This window comes from Pygocentrus nattereri, chromosome 20, assembly GCF_015220715.1.
Source record: "Pygocentrus nattereri isolate fPygNat1 chromosome 20, fPygNat1.pri, whole genome shotgun sequence".
Lineage (NCBI taxonomy): Eukaryota > Metazoa > Chordata > Actinopteri > Characiformes > Serrasalmidae > Pygocentrus > Pygocentrus nattereri.
In genome coordinates, this window is record NC_051230.1 from 21,666,563 (window position 1) to 21,688,557 (window position 21,995).

At 39.3% G+C, this 21,995-nt stretch overlaps 1 protein-coding gene across 1 annotated transcript; it reads right to left on the minus strand.

Annotated features, from left to right (window-relative positions):
- Window positions 1-5,311: 5,311 nt before the first annotated feature.
- snx18a (sorting nexin 18a) lies at window positions 5,312-20,042 on the minus strand. Its single transcript, XM_017705122.2, has 2 exons — window positions 18,179-20,042; window positions 5,312-6,895 (listed from the first exon to the last, which is right to left on the minus strand). Exons 1-2 carry the CDS (start codon window positions 19,701-19,703, stop codon window positions 6,642-6,644), a joined length of 1,779 nt encoding a protein of 592 aa, XP_017560611.1. The 5' UTR covers window positions 19,704-20,042; the 3' UTR covers window positions 5,312-6,641.
- Window positions 20,043-21,995: the final 1,953 nt, after the last annotated feature.

Genomic DNA, 21,995 nt, shown 5'->3' on the forward strand with positions numbered 1-21,995 from the left:
TCAACAGGACACTTGAAGTGTTGCCTCAACATTTATTTGAAACTAAGACATTTCAACTAAGTGAATTTAGGTTTAAATTGAGGTTCACATATTACATATTTTGACAAATAATTTACTAAATACAAAGACAGCCAATACAATTGCTGTATTGTCCTTTTCATTGAAAGACAGCCCATTTATTTTGGCTATGAGATAACAAAATGCCTGTATTGAGACCTCAAATTACCTACTTCCGAGGGAACTGGTCTGTAGCAAGGGTGGGGAAAATGCAAACACTGGTACATGCAACCAGATGCTTTCAAAGTTGGAGCAGCTGGGATTTCCCCAGGAGAGATTCTGTGTAGCGTCAGCTCACCCTGTCAGCCTGTGGGCTATTAAACTGGCTTTAGTTCCAACCAGCTCAGCAGGGTCAAAGACCCATCAAAGCGTAGTAACTGGAAACAGAACTTCAGGTGGCAAGTTCCTGGAACTCCAGGGCATTCTGAGAAATGTCTGGGAATTCTAAGGCTACTGTGCTATAATTGGCAGTTTTTCTAACAAGTAATAAGTTCTTGCAGACAAATCCTAAGAGAAGGTGAAAAAACTGTAAACTGTTTTACTTCATGTCAAAAGAAATGGACACAGTATGCATTCACTATTTTTGGAATAAAGTTAAATGTAAATATGCATTATTTTTACTCTACTTTTTGAACGCCACTAAAAGACTATACAGAGAGATACAAATAACAGTAAATTAAGAACCAATATCACATCTGATTATCACGTCGTTGTCCTCAGATGAAAACCTTGTCTACATTTTTGTCGGTTTTCAGTTTTTGACATAATTTGAAATGCCTGTTGCCTTATGCATTATGTCAAATTAATTTAAGAATGCACCAAAAGAAATGACCCCAAATTACTTGGAAAAAGTCTGGTTCCATTGACTTACACTAAAAGTAAAGTAGGTTTTTAACTTCTCCTGTAAAGTTAGCGATTTGGAGATACAAGGTTTTCTACTGACAACAGCGATATGATACATTTTCTTCATTCAAAGGACAGTAAGGACAGTGACAAATTAAATAAAACAGTAAATGTCTTAATAAGGTATTGGGCCTTCACGAGCTGCCAGCTTTAATGAAAAGCTATTCCCTCAGTTTTTGTTTTAATGATGATGGGCATTGCCATCCTGAAAGAGACCACTCCGATCAGGATAGAAATATTTCATCATCAGATAAAGGTGATCAGTCCAAGTAACTTTATTGATCTGCAGTGATTTCTCTCAGTGGTCACCGACCAGACCAGTTCTTGGAAATGTGCTTTCCTGCTCAATTCAATTCCAGCCTGCATCCAGCATGCTGTCCTTCATCTACCTAACATTGTACATCTGATCCAGACAATCAACGACTCCTGAGGACGTTTATCAGCTTGTGAGCATGTGTGGCAGATTGTGGTTGGAACTAGACCCTACAGCAAGGTAGATCTACAGGATCAGGGTTGGTTGACCACTGCTCTGAAGAGACGATCTCGCCAGCAAAATGCCACAGTATCACAGCCAGCGTAAACCCCCATTGTAGGTGTCTACACCACACATGCACTTGCCCACTAGAAAAAATGTTGGATTGAATGATTTGACCATAACTTTCCATATCTCTGCACCCCAGTGCCTAAGGTTTTACCACTACTGATCTCTAAAATGTGTACTTGTCTTTGTAATGAGGGGTTTATGCACTGCAACCTTACTATTATGTTCCTCTCTATGTAATTGATGACGGACTGTTCTTGCTGCCTGTCTAATCATTTCCTGCATTCACATTCTGTCATCTCGTCTTTTCTTTTTTCTTACATGTCAAACTAATGGCCAGCATCACAGTTATTAAATGTGTATTTCATGCCACAATTTGCAACCCTGTTTACTGATGTTGCTTTAGTCACTGTCCCTACTGAAAAAAATCAGTTGAGCAGTCTTTGTGACTGAAGCTCCCCCCACCCACGCCCCAGTATTGAACCTCTCTCTTAAAATCACTGAGATGTTTTCCTCTTTTCATCTTCATCCAGAATCGAGATCAACTGGGCCTACTCAGCATTTTCACACATACCACAGAGCACTGTAGGATGGCTTGATTGCACCATGCAACACACCAGTTTGGTAGCACCTGCACTCCACTCTTTTCTTTAGGTTTTTCTTTTCATTTGTGACCCATCTGTCACCCATACACCATATCAAATCACTGAACTGAAGAATGATCTGCTGATGTAGACATTTTCCAGTCTATTATTTTGTGGCAGATATTCTAAACAACTTTGATTGATAACATCTGTGAAAACGGCACAAGTATGCACAAGAAAAACTTTATTTCATGTGGACATGAGGCTGGCCTAAGATATTAAGGACAGCATATAGTGAAGCCTTTTCCAGCTGTTTGGGGCGGAATTTGGATTTTGTTTTCATACTGTGCCCTTTCCCTCTGACTCATGGCCGCAGCATTTAACAGGAGGGTGGAACAGGAATTGGGTTTTAATCAGAGTGAGAATCTTGTGACTCCAACTCAGTTGTTATGAAAACCAAAACAGAATGTGCTCAAATCAGATATTTGTGCAGTTATGCTGCATGCACCATTAGTAACAACACAGTTACAGCTTATATTTAGCATTATACTGAAAAAATAGGTTGACAAAGATTGACAAAGCACTTCTTGTAGGTCGCTCTGGATAAGAGCGTCTGCTAAATGCTGTAAATGTAAATGTAAAAGTCTTAGTATTAATTATTGTGTAATTCTGGGTCATCAGCAGAATGTTCGCATGTGAACACATCTGCACAACAGATGAATCTAAGTAACGCTGGTTGTGCACCTTTATAACTCTTTTTTTTCCACCAGAATGCATTGCATTAAAGAAATATGTGAATAATCTGAAAAACTGAAATTGTGCTGTGTGTACATTAGGCCCACACTATTGCAGTCAGGGAGAAAAATGTAGATGATGCATTGATTTCAAGCTGTTGATTCAAGTGCAAGGATTTTGGAAGGTCAGAGTTGATTGGAATTGATCAAAATATTCAATAAAACACTGGCCAAAACTAATTTTTAGCAGAAATGAAATTCTCAGGACATTTCCAAACATTACAGCTTCAATTTCACACCTCTGTTGTACAGGACTCCAGAAAAGTGAAGGATGGGGTGACCCATGCCTGTTAGTAGGAGATTCAGTTGGCACAGAGCCCTGAGGTCCATCCTGCTGAAAGCTGAGCATGCTTCTGTGTTTACAGGCTGAGCTGAGGGCCAGGACGCTCTGCCAGGGCCAATGAGAGAAAGGGCCAAGCCTGGCAAACAGGCCCTGTTCCCACGCAATGGTGCTGAAAAACTGCATTTTGTCACCACTTAGGCCAGACAGTTGTCTCGGTAACATCATGTTCAGAACAGATCACTGCTCACCATGATTGAGACTCACTTCATAAACCTACTTTTACAATTTGCAGGCAACAACTAATGGTGATACTGATCTGTAAAAGGATGTGGTCAGCTTAAAATGAAGGGCAGAGAAAAAAATATGTACAGAAGTTCAGCGCTTTCAGATTCAGAGTGAAGGATAAAGCGAAGTGCTGACAGTGTCCAAATATATGAACTACCTTTAACTTTGCAGCTGTGTCCTTAGACAGAGCCCTTATCACACTCTCACATCCTTCAATCACCAACAAATAGAAATCAAACTTCCTCTTATGGTAGAGTGGTGGCAACTCTGTTCTAGTTTTTGGTATATATAAATTTTACAGCAGCTGGAGCAACAACTGTTTGTTTCATTAATTTACGGTGTAGAATGTTATCTATTGTATATAAAAGGTCTATTTACCATACAGGTGCACTTTGTAGCTCTATGATTATTGTAGTCCATCTGTTTCTCTGCATACGTTTTGCTCTTTCACCCTGCTCTTCAGTGGTCAGGACCCCCGCAGATCAGGTAGTATTTGGGTGGTGGTTCGTTCTCAGCATTCGAGTGACACTGATATGTGGTGGCGAGTTAGTGTGTGTTGTACTGGCATGAGTGGATCAGTTACAGCAGTACTGCTGGACTGAGAAGAGACCACCAATCAAACAGATTCAGCCAACAGCGTCCTGTGCCCACTGACGAAGGACTAGAGGATGACCAATACAGACTGTGCAGCAGCAGATGAGCTGTCGTCTACGACTTTACATCTACAAGGTGGACCAACAAGGTAGGAGTGTCTAATAGCGTGGACAGCACGATTAAAAATTCCAGCAGCACTGCTGTGTCTGATCCACTCTTTCCAGTACAACACAAACTACCATGCTACCACCACGTCAGTGTCACTCCACTGCTGAGAATATACCTGCTCTGTGGTGGTCCTGTGTGCTCTGACCACTGAAGGACAGGGTAAAAGGGGGCTAACAAAGTATGCAGAGAAACAGATGGACTACAGTCTGTAATTGTAGATCTACAAAGTGCACCTATATGAGAAATAAGGTATATATAATAATTATGTCCCTTATGTATTACGTTTATGTAAATTACTGTCAGAAAAACCACATCAAAAGTTTGGGAACACTTTCCATGTTTAAACAAATGAACAAATTGTGGGTTCTTAATGCCATAACATATTAAACACCCCTCTATTCAGCAATACTTATTTAACTGCAATATTAATCAAACTGACAACTATTACTTTGTGCATAAGGTCAGAGCCCACACATTTTACCCCTTTGTTGTGATGTCAGCATTCATCAACACTCAAACCTTTTTAGGACCAAAAGAGTTTCAATATGCGATTTCAACAGTAATTTCAAAAGAAAATTGTTAAATCATTATTAAGGCAAAACCTGCTCCTCAAACCCAGGAAGACATGTTGAAGAATGTAAAGCTGATGTTGAAAAGAACAGAACAGAACAGAACACTGAATATTGAACGTAACTTGAGTTTAAAAAGATGAGAATATATCCACAAGCCTCTGATGTGTATATACAATTTATACATTTTTGCTGTGAACTATATTCATATCTTAAGTGTTAAATATGAGGAACACACATGTACATGGACTGTGTAAATAAACATAACCTCTTAGTCTGTTTAAAAAAAAAAAAAAAAAAAAACAAAGTTTACAGTGTAACTGAAGCAACAATTGATTCTGTCCTGTTACAGACGTAACAGGCTGCTGTTTATTGCAGCTGTGGCCAGATACAGTGATAAAATGACACAATGTCCATGTTTTCACTGGAATAACAGATTTGTAGTGTTCACTGAACTACACCAATATTGCCATTAACCCTGCAGTATATATCATCTCCAAAGTTTGGCCTATTTCAAAAAAGAAAAAGACATCTTGGAGCTGAATCATGTAGGGGGTTTATTTTGGAAGAAAACATTGTTTTTTTCTGAACAAATCAGCAGTTTCCTTCAGAACTAATGTTAAATAAAACAATTTCTTCCATTCATCATTAGAAAATAAATTCTTAGCCCACAATAGGACATTATGACTCAAATACCAGGTTCATCAGCCAAGAAGAGAAGTGTCCAGTTTAGCATCCATGATGAAATCAACAGAAAGGGAGTCCTGAGTGAGCTGTGCTTTTAGTTTATCATCATATTCTTGCTTTATATGGATTCCTGCCCACTTGCTTTATTTGGACGCTGAACCACGCAGCATGGGAAAAGTTTTTATGTCTTTTGGGAATGATTGGGTAATCTAGCTGGGGCACAACTGTTTTTCCTTAATGCATCATGTCATGTTCCAGACTGAAAATAACATGGGAAAAAATCTGTCAAGAGAGCCAAATTAGGGCATCCTTCCTTTCCCAAGGCTTATCACTGTGCAATTTAAACAGACTTCTTGGCCTAGCAGCTGTGATCTCTTAGATGATAAAATCAGGTCTTGTAAAAACAAATCTTAGAATAAGTACAATACATACTGTATATAACATTGCTTAAAAGAAATGATAAAAATACCATAAAAGACAGAATTGAAGGCACAATGAAGTGGAGACAGCTGCTCTGAGAGGTTTTAAAAACTTTGTAGAAGATTGGCTAACTTGAAAGGGCTCAAGTGTTCCAAAGGTTGGCAGTGAAAAGCCACACAACAGCGCTGAGGAGATATTCTCCCAAAGGAATTCATATTAAACATTTTGTCAACAGTGTGAGAAGACTGGGTACATAAAGTTCTCTAAAAATATTACATTAGTAGCATAAGCAAAAGATTTCCCTCTGTTGCTTTGTTAAGATAAAGCTTACATCACTCAGCCTGACTGTGATTACTAACTTTCCAATGGAACGTTTTATCCCACAGTATTAGATTCACAGAGGTAATGTAGGTGTTCCAAAGGTTTGTTTCGGTGGTGGAAACCACTGGCCCTGGCCCTTCTCTTTTAGCTGTTTTAAACTCGAAACATTGGCACTTCCCCTTTTCCGGAAATAACCACCTCTCCTAGAGAGGGCTGACAGTATCTCACCACATTTTCCCCTTAAGCTTTTTTTAGCCCCTCTTAGCTGTAGCAAGACATTCATTGTGTAAGTAAAGAATTCACATAGATAACCGAGAGGAAGGTTGTCTGCTTGGCTCTCAGTTTAAAGTATTGCTAAATTGGGGCTGGCTAACTCTCGCTTGGCACTACACCACGTGAGGGGTGAAGGGTGTGTGATGTCCAGCTGTGGTGGATCTAGGCATTGTCATACTTCCTCAGGGCCTCCTCCAGCTTGCCTGTGACCTTCTGAAAGAAGCTGATCTGCTGCTGCAGGTAATGCTGCATTTGTGCCTTGAAGTCACGTACACGGATCTGGTGGAAGTGCTGGATCTCAGCCAGGGTGGCAAACGAGATGATGTTGCAGCGCTCGTTGATGCCGTCAGCCTGCTGTCTCTCCATCTTACCCTCCTCTACATGCTTCTGACTGTCCTTTACCTTGGTCAGCGCACCTTTGGGAAGATCACAGGGACAGCTGAGATTAAACTTGAGTGGAAGTAGAACAAAACATTTATTTACATGAATGGCATTTGGTATTTTAATCACATTTATAACTTTATAAAACTAGAAACTGAAATATTAGTTCATAGGTACATCTTGTACCTACACTTTTTGACCATTTATCAGGAACAGCTATGCTGCTGTGCCTTATACCAGCGAAGCACAACAAATATGTGACTAAAATAAACTCAGAAGCTTGTAAGAAATTTTCCTCTTATTTGCTAGTTCTTGGTATGGTTTGATACTGGTATCTCAGTTTAGTAGTTTTTGATGCAAGTTTATTAAGTTGTGTGTTTACAGCCCATAATATCGCCTCCTGTTAAAACAAAATGGCAAAAGAATACTGTCAGCATATAGGCTACTTTTATTGCAGTTTTCCTTTGCTGTCAGTATAGCCTGTTAATATTAGGCTATTAATAATAATAATAATAATAATACTTTTATTTTATAAAGCGCCTTTCAAGAGACCCAAGGACACTGTACAATACAAAAAAAGTAAAACAGATAATACATTAAGATTTATAACAATATATAAAATAAACTAAGAAAAAAAAAATATATATATATAAAATAACAACAATAAAAATAAAACAATAATAAAAGACTTAACTAAAATAAATAGAAGTTCGAGAGAAATTCTCACTCAAATGCTAGCTGGAAGAGATAGGTTTTAAGACCGGCTTTAAAACATGATAGAGATGATGATGTACGGAGCTGTAGTGGAAGCCCATTCCAGAGTTTTGGGCCAGCAACACCAAACGCTCTATCACCTAGAGTACGGAATTTTGTAGAAGGCACAATTAGGAGATGAGAGTAAGAGGAGCGTAAAGTGCGAGTTGGAACATACATCTGAAGTAGATTACCCAAATAAGTGGGGGCAAGATCATGGAGAGATTTAAAAACAGTTACCAGTATTTTATACTGTACTCTAAACTGGACTGGAAGCCAGTGGAGATCCCTCAATACTGGTGTAATATGTTCCCAAGATCTTTTATGGGTCAACACCCTAGCAGCAGAGTTTTGCACATACTGCAGTCTGTTTAAAAGCCGGGTAGGGAGACCATGCAACACTGCATTACAATAGTCTAATCTAGAGGTCACGAATGCATGAGTAATGATCTCAGCAGCAGCAGAGGACAGAAATGGGCGAATTCTGGAAATGTTCTTTAAATGAAAAAAGGCTGTTTTGCAGACATTTTTTATGTGGGGTTCGAACGACAGTGTTGTGTCAAAAATTACACCCAGATTAATAACAGGCTCCGAGTTTGTTTTTTTCATTAATGTTGATGTAAATCACAACACCAGAACCATCTAATTATGAACACGATTTAGCTTTAAAGAAAAAAAAAGTAAATCAAAATTTGCACAACGTGTCTGCCTTTACCAGCACACACACACGCGCACAGTGCGCAAGTTGACTACTATTAATTTTTGTATGTTGTACACTACTGTCCCAGCTGCATGTCTTCATGTGTTACTATATCACAAAACACCTCAACATCCTGATTCTTTATTAAAATATATTTATTAAAATAGTAAAACTGCTTTCACCAACATTTTAATTTCAAACAAAAAAAGTCTCTAACTAGCAGTTTTTAAAATAAAACTGAAACTTTACAATTTTAAAAACAGCTTGTTATTTGGCAAGTTAGTTAGGCTTTTTATGATGAGATCGTTTCCTTTGGCTATTTTTCTGTACTGTCAAAATAGTAGCATTCAATTTTCTCAGTGACATGCATTGTTGAAAATCAATGTTTGTATTCATGCATAATGAATACGTATAATGAAACGGTAGGTGACTCAGGTTCTTGCAGTAGTGCTCTTAAATCAAATTTCTGTTTGCATTTTTTTTTTAAATAAAAGCAAAGGAGCATTTTATTCACACAGTAGAATTATTGTTGGTGAGTTTTCAGTCAAATTAAGTCTTAGAAAAGGAAACAGCCCCAAACCACTAGACCCAACCAACCATGATAGAAAACAAACCACCATAAAAAAAGAAAGGCATTTCCCCCCATGAATTTTCATGTCTTGTCACCCTGCAACATTCAATGGGTGGCTATGGAAAAATTTAATTAGTCACAAGACAAACAGAACCAAGACTGGCCAGTGACCAATCTATTTAATACACCTCAGAGATATCTAGGAGCAATATAACATCTCTCACACACACACACACACACACACACACACACACACACACACACACACACACCTGCTGTTGGAAGAAAACCTCATATCTCCATTTTTGGACATTTGTCAGTTTTTGACATCATTTGAAAATACCCTTTTACATTGTATGTAAAGTTCATGATGAATGGACCAAAAGATACGACCCAAAATGACTTGGTAAAAAGTCTGGTTCCATGGAATTACATTAAGAGTAAAGTAGGTTTTTTTCCTTCTCCTGAAAAGTTACTATTTTGGAGATACAAGGTTTTCTCCCGACAATAGCGATATATATATATATATATATATATATATATATATATATATATATATATATATATATATATATATATACATATACATACATACATATAAATGGTCTTTCATAAAGTCAGTGCACAGTAATACACATTTAATTACATTGACTGTAATTTAATGTAACACTGTCCACATTATTGATCCTGCACTACAGCCTGAACAGCAATTACAGGCTGAAAACTGCAGTTTGAAAACTGTTTCTGAACAAATACTTCAATACTTGTCAATAATTCTAACCTTAACAGCAACAATATTTACATTTTGTAACGCTCGCAACTACAATTAATGAAGTCAAAATTTTAGGTATACTTAATTTTAACTTTATATAGTTGATTTTAATCAAAATATTGCAATTTATAAAATGTTTGTTTACACATTAACAAATAAATACATAAATAGATGAATTGCTTTTTACACTGGACCTCCAAAAGCTGCTAGATAAGACAGATGAATCCAACTGGAGAGCAGCAATGGTACAAAATGCCTTCAAAATGTAAATGTATTAATATCTTTACTTAGCAATGTGTTTTCATAGTCAGTTTAGACTATTAGACTATTTTCCATTGGATTGCTGAACAGAGTGAGCATAAACACCTCAGTCTGAATCTGTAATCCGATTGTATTCAGGTGGATTGGCAATCATTTTTGCATGCAAACATAGCCAGTGTTCTGTTACCGTCTTGCTTATTTCCAGTCCTGTGGTCTGTTGTCGCACATGCACAAAGAAAGAAAGAAAGAAATCAGAGTAAGAGTTTACATGTATTAAGAAATCTGATTACTGAGCTAAAATCCAGCTCTCTTTATCAGATTTCTTAATTGGATTTCTAGACCTTACTCTGATCTAAGAAATCAGACTTGACCATTTGAGTAATCAGATAACTGCAGAAATCCAATCATGATCTGATTATTTTGTGCATGTAAACGCACTCACTGAGAGATCATCGGGAGGGAGTGTGGTGTTCAGTCTTTAGCTAACATTTACTGGAATAGCTCAATCGTACATCTGTTGTTAAATTATTGTCATTTTTCCTTTTTTTCTTTTTTAAATGTGCATCAGGGGTACTTCAGGAGAAGCACAGGGAAACATTGGCTCACGTTTACCCAATTTACACGTTTACATTGACTCAACGTTTACCCAATTCGACCAGGCTGCTCACCACTTGTTGTTAAATTACACAAACATATCAACATGAAATCTGAATCTGAAATGTGGATGTGTGCAGTTTTGAGTAACAATGGAAAACTTTTTAAAATAGGCCTATCTTAGAGCACTCTTTCTTAGGTCCAATCCTGAAAAACTGCACTACAGTTAAATGTTTTCCTTACCAACACACTTCACTCTATTAATGAGGCCAAGACTAATTTATAAACTTTCCAAACAACTCAGTCCAATCAACTAAACACCAACAAATATAATGTACTGAATAGTTTTACACAGATACACATCACAGTGTCGGAAAAAAAGGAAAAAAAAAGGTTATCCAACTTTAATACCAGGTAGTTTGTTTACCCGTGGGGTGTAATTTCACACCCTGTTTCAGAGCTTGAGGGAGGAAGTAAAGCAAAGATGAAGCATGCAACAACTACATTTTGTGTGGTTACAGTTATGCCAGATTGCCAACATCAATTAGCCAACAACGGGGAACCCAACAGCTTGCACAAAAAAAAAAAATTTCCACAGCCTAGACAGCTGCCTGAAACTTGGACAGAAGTTATAAATTTAAGTTACAAAGAAGCTGACCATACCGGATAACAGAACTAAACTCTGTTCTTCCACATGAGCAACAAGTTACTTAACCATTAGGCTAAGCACCCAACAGCACAACACACATGTGCACAGCTGATATACCACTCTTAAATCTTCAACTACAAACCACTAAAATACATCAAATACACACCCAGTATTGTGTTCTTAGTTGACAAGGCAGCAATGGCTGCTGTCACAATTGCTTGAATACCATGCAAATATTAACAAACAAGCAACCAAACAAAAACATTTCATTCATTTTGTATGTGTAAATAAAAATAATATTTTATATATATATATATATATAGAGAGAGAGAGAGAGAGACAGAGAGAGAGACAGAGAGAGAGAGAGAGAGAGAGAGAGAGAGAGAGAGAGAGAGAGAGAGAGAGAATGTGTTTTTATAGCCTTTATAGAAAAAGCTGTTGGGTTAATCCTAACTCTCTGTTCTGATGTAAGTACATGTTAGCATTGAGAAGGTGTCAACTGAATGTGTACTACAGCTGTAAAGTCTAACCATATACCACACTAACCAAAAACATTCGGGCCCTCCAAAAACATGGGATTTGCTAGGAGTACTACAGACATACCAAGTGTAGTTTCATTAAAAAGGTGCAAGGAAGGCCACAAGCCATGACAGTCAGTTCAGCATAATGTTGTGCAAGATTCCCGAAGGAAAATATGTCTCTATAATTACAGCAGCAAAAATATTTCAATCAATTCTAATCATTAAACTAACAATCATATCTTTCTTACAGGAAATTTGAGAGTGTGAAGAAACAGTTGTGAAAAACTGGTTACAGCAAGTCAGGCCAATAACTGCCCACTGTTTCAGGAAGTTCAAAAACGTTAGCTTAGGGCGTTTCAGTAAAGTCAGCATACAATCAGCTAACTCTAAAGCAGTTCTTTGAAAAAGCACTGTGTGGACTTCCTTGAGGACGGGAAAAACTCTACACATGAGTAGCACACAGAGTTCTAACTACATGATTACAGATGAACACAAACAAAATTCTCCATTACCCAAAGATGTGGTCCATTCTGAAGTAGCACACTGAATAAGAGAAAACATAAGCAGCATTATCTTAATCAGAGTCTGCTACTGTGATTTAAAGCAGTTCTCTTCCTATATGAATGTACCTATTATAAGCAGGATGGAGATGTTTTTTACATTTTTCTCAATTAGTTAATTTACCATTAAACCAACTAAGGAAGCTTGTTAATAATTAGGTCAATATAAAAGCAGACAATTTTCTTTGACCAACATGTAATACACTAAAATGGGTCTACAGTGTTACAGCAGGAAAAACCCTGGACAGTTGAGACATGCCTTTATATCTGTGGAGGCCAGACAAAACTCCTTAATCTTTTGTTCAACAAACAAAGCACTGTCATTAATTACAGCCAAAGCCATAAATGATGAAACATAAGCCAGTCTATACATGCTCTATTCTGATTCTGTCAAGCTTATACAAAACATAAAGGGTCATTTCTGTTATCTACTCGTCTTAAAGCTATAACATTGAAGCAAATATAAGGCTTTAATATAAGCTACTTATATGCGGTGTGTCTTACAGGCATAAGTCATTTTGTGCAGTGTCATGTAGTTCAGCACAGAGTGCACAGATGGCTAACTTCCCTTCTCAGTGAAGGAAAACATGCGAGACATTCCTAAATCTCCCATCCCCCCAAAACAACTCTGCACATTCTGCCTTCTGGCAAAAGCAGACTCTTCTTTGGAGAAGCTCAGGACAAGTATCAGGCATCTGAAAGTAACACTGGTTTAGAATCAGCTCCCTTGTCTAGCTAATTCATCCAGGTATGGAAGATGTAAAGCAAAAGTTTGGTGAAAAAATTTCAAAGTGTGATCTCAGAGTTTCCCCATACGGTTTCTGACGATGTACGACAAACAAAATAGAGGCTTCGAGGTGGCTGCTTCTGCTGTTTTCTGTTATGCGTCATACTTTCATTCATTACTTAACAATATGAGACCGTGTGTAATGTTTTAGACATGCAGTTGGCAAGTTGCTAATTGGTGGTTATACGTTTCTGTAATCTGTTAGCTACATTAGCCTCATAATGGGAGTTTAAGAAGCAAACTTAATACACCAAACATGCTTTGACGATAGACTACATTTGGGTAAAAGGAAAATTGTGTATTTTTTTTTTCCCTCCAAACTAATCCTATTAACTGACTGTAGAGCAGCATGTTGGTTTTGGTAAACTCTCATTACACTGATCGGCAGGTGAAAGAAACAGTGAAAAATTTCAGCACTTCATTACTAAGGTAAAAAATAAAGCCTACAGCCACATCTCTTCTAAGTAACCACACTGTCTGCAATGTCAAGTGGTTCAATATGCTTAACTCAAGTCAGACGCCTGACTGGCTAGAGTGTCAGACAGAAGTAGTTACAGTTACAGAAGGAACTCCTACAGTAGATCATGAAGTGATATGGAAAGTGATGGGTAGAATTGCATTGTACAGGCTACACAGAAGGCAAAGATTAAAAGTAGAGTGAAAGGTATACATGAGAAGAATGTCTAGACATTATGACGAACAAGATAAAGCTAGAATGTCAACACTGCTCCTGGTTTTACATTCGGTTTCCTCACCCAATTCATCTGAAATAGCAGAACATGCTAAATGGGCTGACTAATACTTGACACAGAGAGGGATAAAAAATGAAATAAAAACCGTGCTGACTCAGCAGGAACACGCTAAAGGTCTGCTGGGAGAATACATAAACAAAGACAAGAAACATTGAGAGACACAAGGAAAACTCCACAATCACTCAGATTGCCGCAGTAGCGCTTTACCTATTACGTAACACGGTATTACACAACACTGCTCCTAACTGCTCCACTGTTAGGCTGTGACTAGTGAACAGTGGTTGCCTACAAGCTCTCTCTACCATATTACAAGAGCAGGGAGCAGACAAACAAGCTTTCTCTGTAGCTGGTGTACGCTTCCCTGTATATTCTTGAATAGGCAAGCTGCGCTCTGTAAACTGCTTCTAAGGCCATAATAGGTTGACAAAAGAATGAAGGTACTAAAGCTGGTTTTACATACACGGAAACAAGAAGTCTGTGGAGAACTACACCTGCGTCTGTATTGACAATGCAAATTCTTCAGAATTTCTATGAGAAAAAAAGTAAGAGGAAGCTTGGATGCATGAATGCTAATCATTTTGCTTCATGTGAGAAGGACCAACACTTTAGCCATTTGGTCATTTTTCAACATTATTATTAAATCAGAGCAGATTTGATGCATTACTGTATCCGTGCTAAAAAAAAATTACACGGCTTTATTTCAATGGTACAGTAAATCATGAACGTTTTGTCTAGACCGTTATCTTAATTTAAATGACTTTTGTTGAGGAAAGGGTTGCTTTACTTAAAGTATTTATCCTACATTTTGCTTTTGTATTTTGTTTCCCCCAAGGCCCATTTTCTACATTTGTGTGTTATAATGAATTTTACATGACCATTTTCCAACCTCTCCTTATCACACAGAATTAAAAAGGCCGCTTTTATTATTGTGCCTTGGCTGCCCTGTATTCTGCTACATTAAAAAGCAGTGTGGGTTGAAACACTCCTTCCAAAATCAGTGTGAATGGGGGGCTAACCTGTAGGCTGATATATGTAAATGCTTAAAGAAGTCTAATTATTTTCTCTTTCTAACAAAACATACAGTTGGCCAGTGGTCTGTAAGTACTCATAATATCCAAAATATGCTCATAAATGTGTATTGTGATATCATGCAAATTAATTTATAACAATGTGATAAAAATTTGCCTACTCCGATCAACTATCAGTTAAAAAGACTATAGCTAGAATAACTTTCTGTTTGTATGTAAAAACACTAGGGTTTTTATCTAATCCAATCCAAAACAAAACAAATGAAAAAGGTGAACAAATGCTATGGTACTGTTGCTATCTATATGCTATCTTTTTAGGTTTTTGTGCACCCACTCGTGTGAGCACACAAGTGCTCCAGGACACCTCATTAAAAATGAGGAGTGAACATGTTCTGCTGAGATTTTTCATAACATGGAAAGTATTAGGTGCTTAATGAAGGTTAATGAAAGTGAATTAGTGAATCAGACCAGAAACCTGCATGTATGTGAACTCACACTGATGTAAGAAAGCAGAAAACATTTTTCACTGAATTTAAATTTTCTCCGAAAGCTGAGAAGAGATGAAACAGTACTCATACACCTTGCAACAGTTTGTGATTATGTCTGCTGAAGCCGGTCCCTTTTCTTTTTAATGGCTGATGGAGGCTCTACACTGACACAGATCAATACATGTTATGTTCATGGACAGAAGCAACTTGTGTTTCATTAGTCCCTAATGGCTAACAGACTCCAAAAAATTACTTTTGAAATGTTTTATTATTTAAATGTGCAATGTAAATGTGAATTACACACAAGAGATAAGTAAGCGAGACCTAGATAGAAGGTAAAAACATTTCCTTGATCACAAATCATGGTTTAGCACTGATCAACTTAGTCTACCATCTCCTTGTGTTCTACCTGCATAACAGTCAACAGATTTTATTAGCGACTATGGTGAGGGAACACAGCAGTGGGAATCATTGAAGTTAGCGGTGTTTTGTAGAAGAAAGTGCTTTGCAGTATCCTTTAGCTCAGTATCTAGTCGGGGTTCATCAGAGGGAGGGGGTGGACTGGAAAATGAGACAGATGGTAAGTGACTGAATTATAGATGTTACAAAATGGAACTTTCAAAATTAGGGCCACATGGTCAATAAGCAAACCTAAGCCCTCCTCCTCTTTCTTTACAAATGTAATCTTTGGGCAAAAGAACAATCCTCTCATCTTCAAAACACCCTGGCCTTGCCATTAGCAAAGTCTTTGCAGCCTGTTGCATTTAAAAGTCATCTTGTGGACTGTCTTGGGTGTGCAGTTCAAAGTCAGCCAAGCTAAGTGTGAAACTGTGGGGAGAACAGAAACTATTTAATTCTAACTATAACTAAACTACTATAACTAAACTTTAAACTATTAAGTCTAAGTAGATGTCCCTCATGAAAATCAGGAGACACTGAGAAATACAAAACACAATATACGAAAAACAAGCTAGTTGATTTATGGAAAGGTGCCAGTTACACTAAGGGAATCATATTAATACTTTTTATACAGGTGATGAACTGATAAGACTCCTACAGACTCATTTTAGCTATGATCTGGTTTAGGGTTACAAAGACTGTAAAACTGCTCTGTAAAGAGGCAATGTGGGTCAGTTCCCCTACTGTCCTGATGACTTATTTAAACAGCAATGGATCGTATTTGACCTCAACATACTTTAGAAAGGTAATGTTTTTAGCAAATGACTGCATATGGGACATTGCACAGGTCTCTAACATCTGCTAGTGGCAACCTAAACAACTACTGAGCAGTATGAAAGGTTGAATCATTTACATCAGGGTCACCGCGGGACCCTGGGACCATGACACAGCCGTTCAGCTTGTCCAACATATTGTCCACCCACAATAGACAGGCTCTGTAGTCACAAGGTTATTATACTCCATCAAGAGTTGGAGGCTTCTTTTGTACACAAGCCTTTCCTCTCTCATTAAAAGGACATTGCACAAATTACCTTATCTTTGTCAAGCTAGTGACAAAGTGACATATACCCTATGTCCAGGATTCTTATATCTACCTTATTTTACTTTTAAAAAATCATATTATGGAACTGGTAGAAGAAGCTGTTTATTCATCTCAGTCAAAGGACTCTTGTCCAAATGCATACCTTTCATGACCTTCGCAGTTCACCACCATTTGCTTTTCTAGTGATTGGTATCAGATGAATGCTCAGTCTATGCAGCTGAGTCACATTTCACAGTCAGCTTTTGTAGATGTAGACAAGACAACACAGCAGGCATTCATGGGTGGGTCACAACCTCCATAGTTTGGTGATAAAAGTGTGGTCTTAGATAATGATGACGTTTCAGTTTTTAAATACTTTCTCAAATGTTTTTTAGAATTACAGCTAACTTGTAATGCTAGGCCTAAATGGTTATTACATTACAGAATATATCGAAAGCACATATAACCACATGTAGCAATGGAAACGCCCAAATATACTACGCAGAGTGGAATATTATGCAAATACAGTGCAAGTTTTGAGTGAAGGTGTGACTTAATTAATGAAGTAAGGTAATTAATGAACCCATTTATTACGGAGCATAATCCTTTCTGTAGTTCAATAACAACCCTAACAAGGCAGTTCAGAGGATATACAGGAACAAGTTCGAAATACATTTTTTCACAACGGTTAGTCCTAGTAGGTTATTAGTTTAGTCCAATTGGCCCAAATATTAAGGACAAAAACACTGTTTTCTCTCAGAGTTATTTTTACTTTCCTAAAAGTGGCCATAGTTCTACCCCACTTTACTTGAAGGATGATTCAGGCCACTAATTTTTAAAACCCTAATTTCATGCATCATTGACATGAGCAAAAGACACAAGCCAAACTACTGCATGAGTACATTTAGGCCACTACGAACAAGACAAGTTTGGGATTCAAGATGAATCCTGTATTATATCTAGAACTAGATTAGGTGCTGTAATATTAAATAGTGGAGCTCAAACCAGTTTGACCAATTAATGTTATAGCTTATAAAATAAATAGATGTGCTCCCACAGCAAATGTTAAACAGGGGGAAAACATCAATAAGATAGTGACATAATAGCAAATTATCTACAAAATTAGCCATCTAGTTTACATCAGTACTATTAACTATGTCATGTCAGATCCTGGAGCATTTTTTCAGTCAAAGGTATACAATGTCAATATTTTCTCTCACTTACGCACCAATGGAAAAACACACATCACCTCACAGCCCACGTGACACAACAGGCTGCTGAAACCAAGGCCACTGACATGCTCCCAGGTTCCACGCAAATAACTTGTGTCATGCAAATTCTCCACTGTGGGTTTAGATTAACCCAACCTTTTCAGACACACAGGAAATGTTAGAGTAAATACCTTTCTGGACATGGATGATGTCAGGGTAGTTGGCAAGATGTCCTTGGTACAGGGCTAAGAGATCCAACACCGGGTCCACATCTTGTTTTGGCTGTTCCACAAAGTAGTCACCAATGGCTTCATAGGCCTCCCCAGTGAATCCAATTGCTTGGTTCAAACCAACCGAGAATGTCTGTTGGTCAAGCTCAAAGGCTTGACTGAGATACTTAAACGACTGTCCAACTTTCTGGTATTCCTTCTTAAATCCAGTTATCTGTTTCCTTGCAAACTCATTGAGCGTAGCATTGACTTGAATCACACTGTCATCCATTTTTTTGGTGAAGGCCTTGAATCCATCAGTCTTGCTCTCCACCTCTTGGAGGTCAAGTGGGGCCACTGGAGTGCTAATGGTGAGGAAAAAATTAGCCCCAACCATCTCGTCCTTCTCTGCCTTCCTTTTCCCTTGTTTCCAAGCCTTTTCATCTGTACTGCTGCAGGTGAGAAAGTGTTGGAAAACGTCGCACCTGGCCAGCACAGGGTGGCTGGTCATGTGGTTCATCCACCATACGAGGCCTTTCCTCCTCTTCGAAATGAAGTCCTCCTCAAAGCGCCCCGTGGCCTGTTTCTCTGGGATGTGAGGAACAGAGATGACAGGAAATTTCTCCACCAGTCTAGCATACAGCCAGTCGAAATGTTTGTATCTTCTGTTCACTGGGCTTTGTGTGTGGGTTGGGCTCAGTTTGTAAGAGATGTAACTTTTCATGCCCTTGAATTTAGTCTGCTTAGTTGGATCATCAATAGTGCAGGAGAACGGGTATGGATTTTCCTGCCACTCCGGGCCATGCTGACCCATCACCACACAGATTTTGTCTCCATCCTTCACAAAGCCAGACGCTTCGCCAAGCACAAAGGCCTCACCTCCTGACTTCACAAAAGTTGAGAACCGGTTCAGATTTCTGCTAACCGTGGCTGAACTCTTAGCCTGCTGTGCGTTTCCACCCCGGGACATGGACGTGGTGGACACTCTGTAGGTGGAGGGTCCGTTCCCTTCATAGTCATGGAAGCCTCCACTGACAACGCCTGGCTCGTCAGCCACAGTGGAGTTGTCATCCCAGTCATCGTCCCAGTCGTCATCACTTCCCTGGCTAACTGGGTAACTCGGCTGCTGGTGGTGCTGATGTGACGGCGGTGGTGGTGCGGAGAAAGTTGTAAAACTCGACGCCGGAGTTTTGTTGTAGTTCTCAACCTGATTCTGACCTTTGTATGGCGGCTCAAAGCCTCCCGGGGGAATGTTGGCGTACCGAGAGCCCTGGTAGGCATCCACGGCAGTGCTGTTGTTGTTGTGTGCGGTGGATTTATCGTTGTTCTTCAGAACTTCGACGTAGGACGCGGGGAAGAGCCCCCTCTCTCCGCGGCTGTTCGTTCCCTCCAACCAGCCCTCTATATCCTTCTCGCTGTACACAGTCACGATTTCGTTCTCTTTAACCGAGATCTCCCCGGTGTTTTCAGAAGTAAAGTCATACAAAACTCTCGCTCGCAGCGCCATCACAGAAATACACACCTGCGATAAACAGGGAGCCGTAAAATCCTCCCAGTCCGCTAGCGAAGCCCCAGCTAGCTAGCTAACTCCGGGAAACGGACAAGCAAACAGCCCCGAACTCCGTCAGTGAACCGGAGCTGCTGGCACAAGCACTTTCCTTTATCTGTCGCTTCCCTGCGGGAGTCGGCAAGTTAAAGCGCCCAACTTACTGCCTGCCTGGAGAAAAGCCGAACTCTTCTATCCTGAGCCCGTCAGCGGGCTGCCTTTGTTAAAGCCGAGCAGCGCTGTTTAGGAGTCACGTCTCCATCGCTCGGACTTCTTCTCGCTTAGCGCAGAGTAGCGAACTCCCTCCCCGCGTCAGCAGTCCGGATAATCGAGGGCGGAGCTGAGCAATCAATCAGGCGACGCGAATCACTTCTGCTGCCTAGCGGCGGGAAGCTCGAGTCACTTTGGCGAATCGATTCTTTCGGATTCTTCATTTCAATGAATAGAACTTAGGATTCGTTTTCGTTCCTGACCCAAGACGGCGAAGAATCAGCTCCGTTCTCGTCCCGTCTGCATGTGGGCTTCTCATTCCCCCCATACACAACTGGAGTCCCACCTCCTTCACACGCAATCGAACAATTTGACCACTACGCGGCAGCTGAGCGGGGATGTCCACTCGTAACACTGAACTGCGATCCGACTCGTGAATCGGACTTCTAAATTCTTGCTATAAGACGAGCTACAAAACTCGATCCACTTTATGCGGCGCTGGTGGGAAGTTTGATTCAATTTACCAAACTGATTCTTTCGATCTGTCAATTTCGATACATCGGACGTCTATGCGCCTCCATGGCCACGAGCCAAGAGCATTAAAGGGGAAACCCACTGACTTTCCTAAACTTTTTCATAATTGAATCCTTAGGATGTAAACAAAGTCATCCAGAGCAGTTTGATGTAAAAAGCACCACTCTAAAGAAATTTACAGTCAACACTGTTGGCAGCGGTGGTGATGGGAACCAGATGTCTAAAGAGTTTAATGGATTTAAAAGCCACGTCATAGGAAGCCATTATTTCACCACCCTTTTGAGATTTCATCCGTTCATCCGACATCCTTTTTTTTTCTTTTTTGCATAAAACACATTTCTAAAAAGCCATCCATGGTGGGGAGTCACAGGGGCAGTATAGTACCCAATGAATAGTACCCAGTGAAAACACATGTCTGGATTTACCAGTTTTACTAGTACTGAATTTATTTATGACTGAATCATGCAGGTTTTAGAAAAATGTCAGAATTCAACTGTAAGGCACGCACTGCAATGTTTTCCCAGGTGGAGCCAGGTTAAAGCTTATGATGGCTTGGTTTGCTAGTAAGTTACACAGGATGGCACGAGCACAATGTACAAAACCACAAGTACCATACGCCGTTTATACCAAAGACTAAAGGAAATGAAAGCCAGCTATAGAGAAACAATGTAAGCAATTCAAAAGCAGTCTGTTTACGTGCTTAAGAAGACCCATAACATTTTAGATTATAAACAGCAGAGCGTTTACTCCGGTTGGACCAGCTTCATGTATGGACTCCACTTTGAGGAAAGGCCCCATTTTGCCCCATTAAGTGTCCACAAAATCTTCCCAGCAGTGGTGGCGGCACCACAGGCTATTTAAAACATCCAATGCTTTAATAATATGAGAAACAGAAACCTGTATAAAAACGGGACCAGGCACTATGGCCAAAAAAGCTTGTCCGGTTGACCAACCCGCATGATTAAGCTGTTGAATGATAATGGCAGGCTGGTGATAATGACAGGACCTCTCGTGTTTATTTGGTGGAGTTTGCCAGGCGTCGTCCCAACATTGGTAAGTTCATTTGTTTGGTTTGGCGCTCAGTCCAGCGCAGCGCGCGCACTCATTTCAAATTCAAAATTCAACGGAAACTTAACGGATCAGCGCGAGCACAACGGACAGTCAACAGCAGTGAGAGAACCAGATTAACGCTTAAATCTTGAAGTTATTATGGGAATGAATGTAATTAAACGTATTGTGATTAAACCGTTAGCAGTATTAAAATAGTCTATAGTGATCTGTCGTGACCTAATAACGCCGGTTTCCTTTAACACGTTGTTTGTCAGCATAGCTAACGCTAGTTAGCGAAAGCTTTCCCTCATTGCTCCATTAGCAGGTTATCCTGGATGGTAATAACTGATATTTAGGGAACTTAACTGAGGCAAAGTGGCGTGACAGCGAGGAAGTCTCAGATAAGTGGTAAGTTACATGCTTATCTGTTGACTGCTAATTATCGTAACTAACAGTTAG